General features: G+C 50.0%; 1 protein-coding gene across 1 annotated transcript; it reads right to left on the bottom strand.

The window, feature by feature from the left end:
• Positions 1 to 640: 640 nt before the first annotated feature.
• On the bottom strand, positions 641 to 1,825 carry LOC122187932. Its single transcript, XM_042885836.1, has 2 exons — positions 1,518 to 1,825; positions 641 to 1,362 (listed from the first exon to the last, which is right to left on the bottom strand). The coding sequence occupies exons 1-2, from the start codon at positions 1,746 to 1,748 to the stop codon at positions 985 to 987; spliced, it is 609 nt and encodes a 202-aa protein (XP_042741770.1). The 5' UTR covers positions 1,749 to 1,825; the 3' UTR covers positions 641 to 984.
• Positions 1,826 to 9,137: the final 7,312 nt, after the last annotated feature.

Raw genomic sequence — 9,137 nt, 5'->3', positions numbered from 1 at the left:
TCGTGAGCACCTGTGGGTGGCAGATCAGTCCTCGCTCTTTGTAAGCCAGTAACTGGCTGGGAATTCAGCACGTTTTTCTGTGTGTTTCTGTTCATGAAGGCTGGTAACTGCTTCCTGCACCTCTCTGTGAAGCAGAGGAGTTACCCAGGGTGACTTTTGTCGTAAATATTGCGTGGCTGACAGGGAGAGGTGGCACAGGGATGAAGAGCATTGATTAATAGCATCTCTGTGTTTATTGGGGTTTGCTTTTAGGATCACTGTCTGCCAAAGCATTTTTCTGGTTGGTCTGTGTTGATTTCAGCTGTTGAAGTAACAGAGTGTGATTCAGCAGCTGCTGCTGCTGCTTTGAATCCTGAAATGCTGGGAGTTCTGTGTGAGAACTTAACGACTGAGCAGGAGTATTAACAAGTCACAGCCCAAAACTCCTAATCCAAATGTCTCTTGACTTGCAGGAAATCTAAGTTTGGGATTTCTGTGCTTTCTGTCCAGGTTGGTAATTCGGACAGCATTCCTAATTTATTTTCATGAATTGAAGAAGGGTGTAATTTACTATTTTAAGAAGCATGTAGTTCAAAAGAGACCTTTAATTAAAAAAAGAAAGTTCAGTGCGTGTCTGAATCTATAAGAATCACCAGACTGGATCAGAACAGTAATTTGTGGTAATTTGACTGTGCAAAGTAGATATTTCTTCCTAATTTTCTTCTTTTCTGACTTGTCTGTGTAGCAGTTTATTTATAATCCCCAAAATAAAGGCCTAGAGCAGAACTCTGGCAGTACCAAAGGAATGCTTTTGCTCAGAGCACAGCTGCCTGTCCTGTGCCAGTGCACTGCTTCCTCACATGCCCCGACTCCTGACCTGAAACCCGCACTGCATCAATACAAAATGGTTGGGTTCTTCGGGGGGGCGGTGATGAGTAAAGAATAAAATAAGTCATAGCTTATTGGAAAACGTATTAATCCGTCACTTCTTTTCTAAAGCTTTACTCAAGCAATTATCCACCGAAACAAACGGTTCATGTAACCTTCAAAGCAAACCTTGGAGCGTTTCACTGCATCTCGCATCCGCCTGTGCCATCTCTTGCATTCGGCAACGGCTGGTGGCACCGCATCGCGAATGTGGGCGGCGTTGCTTTGCTTTGGGTGCTGTGGGTAGGAGCAGCCGATGCACTTCTTCGTACCCCTTGCTGCATTTAAATACCTCTGTCTTCGTCTGGTCCATCTCTTTGCTTTCTGCTCACCCTCTCGGGGTTCCCAGTCTCCCACCGCTTGCGGTGGTGGCTCAGTGTCTCTTTGCTGTCCTGCACAGCTCTGGTTGTGTGGGGTTTTCATTGGTTCATCCCCACTGAGGCGCAGACTTTTCTCCTGGAAGAATAAAAACCAAAAGCACGCATCAGTAGCTCATAGACATTTGTGTGTTACCTTGCAGGAACATGCTGTACATGCCCCCACGCTGCGGGGATCTCCGAGGCTCCTCTCCACCCATCACTGCACATGGCTGATGTAATTGTTCCACTTACAGGTTTTGCCACCTGACTGTTCAGCTGTTCTCCAGGAGCTGCTCGTATGTATGCAGCAAAACACTGGGCCTGGTGCATGCAGGCCTGTGGTAAATGCTGTGCTGCCATGCAGGGCAAAAGGCAGGAGCAGCACCTTCTGAGGGCATGGTGCTCCCTTGGGTGCTGGCTGAGGACTGTGCTCCTGGCCCTGGCTGCAGTAGGTTGGGGCTCACTGTGCACGTGGTTCCTCATCCCACAGGTTGGCCAGGCTGGCACAGCCGTAAAATCCTGTCCCTGGTGGAGGGGTGGTGTGAGCTGTAAAGAGTGCAAGATGCCCAGCAGTGTATTAAACACTAGTTGAGTACAGGAGGGCAGCATATCACAGGAGAGAGATAAGCAAAGTTCTCTGATTGTGGATCAATAAAGGTTAGTGACATCATATCTCAAAGTGAGAGAACCTGCTTTCTGCAGAGCCATTTATCAGATCGCTGTCTGGAGCAGCATTAACCGTTTCCTCGCCAGAAATCTGCTCCCTGTTGGGTTGCAAACAGCACAGCCTTCCTGCCAGCAGCGGAAGCTCCAAGTGCAGAGTGCTGTGACTTGGAGCTCGCCTGCAGTGCTGATGCTCGGCAGGCTTGGTGAGATGGAAGATGCTCCTCACAGGGGAGCAGGGAATCGTTTGGGTTAAAGGTCTGGCACCGTGCCGAGCACCTCAGAATGCGCTGCAGAACAGGAAGGCACACTTGCATTAACCTGGTTTTTACAGCAGTGGTGGTTGTGAAGTCCCTGGGGGGTCCCCAGGGGAGGCTATGTGGGGCAGTGGGAGGCAGTGGCTGTGCTGTTGTGCTGGCCTTCCCCGTGGCCCATCCTACTGGGTTCACTGTTATTGTTACCAAAATAGATTAAAGCAGAAGCGAATGTATCAGCCCATTCTGCAGGCCGCTCTCTTTGCTGTTTGCTGTGGGGCACCAGCTTTCCACATGAATGCAACTTCTGAATGTGGAGAACGCGGGGCCGCGTGCCTGCGCCAGCCGCACTGCGAGCGGTGAGCGCTGCGTGTGCTGCTGCCCTGGGCTCTGCATGCTGATGCTGCCCACAGCTCCTGGGGCCATTGGCACAGCCGGAGAGGGCCCCTCTGCAGGCAGTTCTCCTGCTTTTCGTTTCCTGCTCTCATCTTTGTGTTGTTGGTTTTTGGAAGTGGGCACTGTCGTTCCTGCTATTTAGTTAAAGGTGGTCTGCATTGCTGAAGTAACTGGGAAGTTAGTAATAAGTTAACCAAGAAGCATGCAGCTCAAACAGTTAAGATCTCTTGCATGTTCATGACATACACGTGTTTAACTTGGCCTGATGTTCTTCACATATTTTCCTCTCTCTCTCTTCTCCATACCCAAATAACTTAGGTGATTTTTAGTACCGTGGCTCAAAGCGATGTGAAGGTTCTTGTTCCCCAGCAAAGGCACTGGGACGTCCCCATGCAGGGCAGTGGCTGCTAGTGCAGAATGTGCTGAGAGCTTCCTGGGGAACCTTCCTGGGCGTTACTTAGATCTCTAGTGCAGCTGTTATAGGGATAATGCATGCTCTGTGGTGTGACAGCAGCTGTGGGAGAGCACGAGGGTCTTTCTCCAGGTGAAGGCATCCAAAGGACTTAGAGCATCACATCCCTCACGTGGTGTCTCTGCCAGCAGAGGAGCATTACTGTGCCCTGCAGGTGGGAGCCGAATGTCGGGATTTCCGTGGTGTGGGAGCAGGTCTCTGGCTTTCAGTGGATGAAAGGAGAGGCTTCTGCCTGGAGGAATCTATGGTCTGAGTTTAGAGATAAGATAGTGAGGAAGGATGACAGGTGGAGGGTAAGGGGCAAGAGGAGAGTTAATTCCCTGAATGAACTTCTGTTGTCTAGCAAGGAAATACCAATTTTTCAGAATCTACAGAGATTTGAGTTGTAAAGACTTTTTGATTACCTTTCATCCTGTTTCCATTGGTGACTTCTCATTGGAACAAGAGGCCCTTCTCTGTGATCTCGGCTGCGCTCCGGGCAGCAGCTGGGGCCATGTGCTGCACATCCTCATGGGCTGGGGGAGACGCTTATGGCTCAGCCTGTGCTAATGGGCTGATGTCCAAGTGGAAAGTGTATTTTCAATGAGGAAGTGCTGAGATATTAGTGGAGCCTGGATTACTCTGTGATTGTGCTGTCAATACCACTGTATTGAGTCGGAGAGAGCCTGCACAACACAGGGAAACACTTAGCTCACTACTGCTGCTTATTGAGAAGCCAATAGCAATTTACTTGCTGACACTTGACATCGAATCCATTCCCAGAGGTGCAGCTCCTGCTAAACCACTGTTGGGCTCTCCTTAACACCTGCTCCTTCCCCGGGCTGCAGAGATGCAGGTGTGAGGGAATGAGCGGTGCTGGTTCTCCCAGCACACTCAGCAGTGGGGAGAGGAGAACCTGATCGTGCCTTGCTGTGCTGTACCATCAGGTACAGGCCTTCCTGCAGAGCAGTCCTGCAGGCTATTCCTCTGGGAAGCTGATGGAATTAACTCTGTGCAAAAGCACTTCATTTTCTTGCACATATTCAGTGAAGAGGAGAGAACATGGGGATTGTGGTCCTTCTGTTCCATATCTGAAAACTTGAAGCACGTAAGGCGTTTAGGATGGATCCTTCCTGTTCTGCTTTTCTCTTTTTATGGGACTGGCACAGGTGGGATGTAATGGCCCTTCTTGCATCCATACAGACCTTGCAAGGAGCTCCTACAATTGTTTGCTGCCAAACAAGTGCCAAACAAGTTTCTTCCTGTTCAGCCATGGCATTGCCCTTTGGTGCACCATTCCCTTAGTATTCCATTTGTTTGCCCAAACCTGGGAGGAGTAGAAAGTAGGAGTAGAAGTAGGAGTGTCCTACATAGAGCAGGCAACAAAGCAACTGTGATGCCCGAGGAAGACGCTCAGAGCTACGATTTCCATTTTGCAGAAGCAAAATTTAGGTCATATTGCAGGTCATGTTTTAAATATACTCAGCAGCGTGCAGTTTGTATGCATGGCTGCTTGGGGCTGCAGGCTGTGCCCAGCCCTGCGGGAGGGCAGTGCTGCTGCTGGGGCTGCTCCTGAGGGCTTGGAACTGTCTGCAAAGCACAGGGCCCTCTGTGGGGGGGCAGATAGGGGCAGTGTGCAGGACGAAGCGCCAACATGATGTGTTAAGGACAGGGCTCAGGTGGGCAGTGCCGGTAGGATGGGCTCTGTGCGTTGCCCTGCATCCGTACTGCCCTTGGTGAATCACATCATTCTGCCAGCTGCTGCTCAGGCATTGACCTGCCGCCTGATCTGTGCACGCTGCCCCTGCCGCCCCTCATGCCTGCATGGCCTTACCACATCCCAGTGTCCTGCAGCAAGTGCCCATCCAGGGGGCCGGGAACCCAGTTGGGGAGCCCTTGGGACCTGAGCACCAGTAAAGCACTCCTGCAGTGCTTCCTTCCTTCAGCTTGAATCAGTGAGGTGTCCAGCAAAAAGCAGCGCCAAACTGGCCTCGGTGACAAATGGAGAAGAGCTGCAGTGGTAATGGTGGAGGGCAGAGCAGAATGTAAAGGAGACATCAGCATCGGATGCCCTCTGCATGTCAGCAGTGGGGTAAAGGGGCAGGAGCGCTGCGGGATGCTGCGCAGCCACGGGAGGTGTGGCACTGCAGTGCTTCTGCAGAGGCCCCTGTTGCTTGTTATATTTTGTTCTAGTCTGTTGCTAATCTTGTTCAGCAGTTGCTCCTCTTAATTATTGAAGTACTTTTACAGAGATGTAACAGATTAATCCTTTTAGTTCTGGCTGCTGCCAGAAGAAATTGCCACCATTATTCTCATGTTGCAGTGGGAGAAGTTGGAGCCAGAAGAAGCAGAGCTCAACCTGAAGGCCTGTGGTCGTTTGTGGTCGTTTGTGTGTCGTGCGGGACAGCAGCCAGGGGCGTATGGCAGCGAGTGGAGCACAGCCCTAGGTCTGCAATGGAGAGCAGAACTGCGCGGGCTGTTATCTGGTCCTTGCCTCGCTGGAACACAAATATTAACTGACAAACAATTGCATAATAAACAACACAATCGCTTTGGCCTGTTGACTTATCTCCCAGCAAAAGAAATAAACAAAGAAAAGTAGGAAAGTTAACTTATAAACCAATAAACTGTTATTGCAATTGCAGTAGTGTGGCCCAAGGCCTGCACCATGGCTGCAGCACTTATGTCACCAGAGACCCAACTTAGAGAAAACAGGGAAGTGTTGACTGTTAATTCCGTGGGACACTGTGGTTGCTGTACCAGGGCTCACGCTGCACGTCCAGTGCTATGCATCTTATGCATCTCCTCACTGCGTGGTTTCCTCAGAACACTCTTTTGCAGCAATTTTAAACCTGGGCTGCTGTGTCCATGGGAGCTGAGCGGTTTGCTGGAGCAGAAGCGTTCCGGTCTGAAGGCTGCTCTGTCAGTGAGAACTACCTAGAGTGGAAACGTAGATCTGCCAGAACAGATCTTCTGTGTATTCAGGGTTGCCTCAGTTACCTCTTCTTGGAAACACTAATGCTGGGTCATTAAGACTCCCTCCTGCCACTGCTGGAGCAGGCATTTGTCTCTAAATATTGATGTCGTGGCTTCCTTGCTCGGACGTGGCTTGCAGCCATGCTGCTTCCACTGGAGGAGTTCCTGACTTCTGCCACCTCACTGTGCACAGTCTCATGCACACGTGTGCACATCTGCACACAGCTGCTCTCAGACAGTGCCTGGCTCAGTCACATCATACAGCTTTGTGCTCCAGTGCTGAAGCCATCCCTGTGCCATTCTGCAGACTGCCCTCTGCACCTGCTCCAGCTGAAGTTGTGTGATGTGGTCACAGCTGTCCAGGCATTTCCAATGGAGGTCCTGCAGTGGCCTTAGCCATTATCTTTAGGAACACCCAGAGCGGTATCATAGGATCACTTTTTGCCTTTTTCAGAGCTCTGTTGCTAGTTCTGCAATCCTGCCAAGCACGACAGTCTGCCTCCTCCTTTGTAATTCCTTATTGGTAAATCCTGAATTTTGTGCAGAAATTCCTATTTTTCATGTTACGCTCCTGAGTTCAGATCCTTTTTCAATGTTCCGGTCCTTGAGTCACAGCTGTCTTGTGTAATGTTTTGGACTTCTGCTGCATTGGTTGTGTTCCCATGTCATGCTGTCAGCAGATCCCACTCTGCCAGCGAGGTTAGTGAGCACCATGGTCTGTAACACCATTCAGGTAACTTCCGTCCAGGGCAGCATTTTCTTTGAATCATCTTCTCTAGATCTATTTTCATGTCTTTCTTAAATCTTGGCTGGCTCCCATCTCTTCCTGAATTCCCTACGTACACGGTGTTGAGGAAGGGATGGTTATGTTAGTAAGGAAAGATATGGAGTCTGTGTGCACAGCGCATCTTGGGTAAACTTGGGTTCCTCTCATTGCTGCCTCTTCAGTTATTCTTCCTTTCTTAACACTCATAGCTTTGTTACTGAAATAAAGCTAATGAGACCGCAGCAGTCTGTCCTGCTCCTCGCAACCCTTTCCATGCAGGTGCTGCATTTGTTATTCTGCACTCACGCAGCAGCACGGCCGTGAGCTGATGGGTAGGTAGGAGCACTTGATGTTGAACCTGCCTCAGGTGTACTTGGCCATTCCTGTCTGTGAATGAATTGCTGTTTTTTCTATTTGTGCAATACATTTCAAGTTTTACGTCTTAGTTATACCAGCTCTATTACCGTTTTTAAAGAAATAGTATTCTTTTACTGCATTTAAAGAAAGAACAAGGGGGGAAAATACGCTGAAACAGAGTGAGCAGTCTCTACCCCAGAGTGAGAGTGACAGAGAGGATGGTCACAGCTGTCTCCAGGAGTTGGTCAGCAGGCCTGGCCCATGGAGCAAAGCCTGGGGACAGCTCTGGCCGCCTGCTGCGGGTGAAGGGCTCCGACGTAACCATGAAGGGCTCCCGCCCGGAGCCAGGCACCGGGCCTGGCTGGCCAAGGCTGTTCTGCAATGGAACACTTCCTGTGGGTGGCAGTGGCTCCCGTCGCCCGGTTCTGTCCCCTGGAAGGGGCAGTGTGTGTGGAGGGAGCTCAGGTCTCTGGGTGATGTTCCAGGTCCGTGCAGCCACCAGGTGACCAGAGGTCAGTGCAGGTACATGACTCATGACTTGTGTGCCCACAAATGCAATGGGTTTCACGGTGGTTGGGCAGCAGTCCACGTGCTCTGATTCACAGCAGCATCGGGTGCTGGTCACAATGTGTCGCCTGGTGTCTGCTCCCCCACGCCTTTCAGAGCTTTCATCAGAGCTGCTGCCTCGTGTCCAGACCTTGCTCCTTTAATCCGGGCTGTTGTGCCAGGGTTTACCTGCAGTGAGTCTGTGCCAGCCTCTGACTTGTACCGTATCTGAATTCTGCAAGAAGTTCTGAGCACCAGCAGCGCTCGATCAGTAGCCCAAGCTGTGCTGTGCTGTGGCAGTTGCAGTTTGTGATTAAAAAGAAAATCAATCACTGTCGCCTTGTACCACAGTCCACAATACATCAGCTTCTTACTCATCAGAGGATCTCGTTCAGGACAAGCACAAGGATGACTCTGACTCAGGCTGCTGCCAGAAAGTTTGTCTTGTTTCATGGCTGGTACATTCATCCAGCCACGAGACTTCACTGCCTGAAGACATGAAGGTGAGACCCAGGAGATCCTTGGATTCTAGTTTTTCATTGTTCTTCCAGTGCGTCAGCGTGTAGCTTCTAAAGAAGACCAGAGGGTAAGAATTGCAATTACTGTTGCTTTATGATCACACCCAGGAAATTCCCTTCTGTCTTTGGTCCTGTGGGGAATTCGGAGCCATCACATCAGCGTTTGGGCAGTGCTCAGAGGCCTTGTGGATCTCACAGTTCAACTTGAGGGTAGCGGCTGCCAGCAAGATCATCTCCCCTGCTTAGAAAAGGGAAACAGTTTGCAGCTCAGCTTTCAGAGCATCCAGCTTCGCATTTACTGTGGCTGCTTTGAAGAGAAACAGTTCCACTGTTTGTAGAGGTCTTCTGGTGATGCTCATGGCTTCCCGTTGTGCAAACTCACAGAGCCTCCTCCAGCCCTGGCGGCACTGCTGGCGTGTGCTGCGCATGATGCGAGCAGCAGGAGGAGAAGCGTCTGAATGTCTAGCTGTGAGAAGCGTGAATGCCTAGCTGGGCAGAGATCCCCAACAGCCTCCGATATGCGTGCATTTTACAGGTTCTGTGCATCTCAGAATGCAAAATACTGAAACGCTGATTGGTTTTTTTCAAGAATTGTAGTCCTTGGGGAGGAAAAGGTAGTCATGCATTGTTAGTTTTCGTCTTCCTTCTCATTCCCACTTTGTGGTCTGTTAAAATTCAATTTTAATTGAATTTCTTGTTCCCAGCTGTATTTTTCAATGCTATCCTATGCTATTTCTACAAGAGATATTTTAAAGTAGGTTGGAGAATCATCCATAGAATTATCTGCTGCAAGATATGGTCCAGGAGAGGAATTAAGTAATGGACTTTAGGAAATGTTGTTGGTAAAATATCTTAAACTTAATCACATCCCTTTAAGAGTTATGGGTAAGGAAGAGATTCAGTCGAGGTCTGAGAAGATGGTGTATTGGGTGGTACGGAGACCCG

This window comes from Lagopus leucura, unplaced genomic scaffold, assembly GCF_019238085.1.
Source record: "Lagopus leucura isolate 7727_CA_CO unplaced genomic scaffold, USGS_WTPT01 Super-Scaffold_100053, whole genome shotgun sequence".
NCBI lineage: Eukaryota > Metazoa > Chordata > Aves > Galliformes > Phasianidae > Lagopus > Lagopus leucura.
The sequence above is the reverse complement of the archived record's forward strand: the minus strand, read 5'-3'. Positions and strand labels throughout refer to the sequence as shown.

Excerpts from the sequence above, each read along its gene's own strand:
- LOC122187932 (XM_042885836.1), bottom strand. The coding sequence starts at position 1,748 with ATGAGGAACCACGTGCACAGTGAGCCCCAACCTACTGCAGCCAGGGCC. Across the intron at positions 1,363-1,517 it reads ACAGTCAGGTGGCAAAACCT|GAGAAAAGTCTGCGCCTCAG; the intron begins GTAAGTGGAACA and ends TTATTCTTCCAG.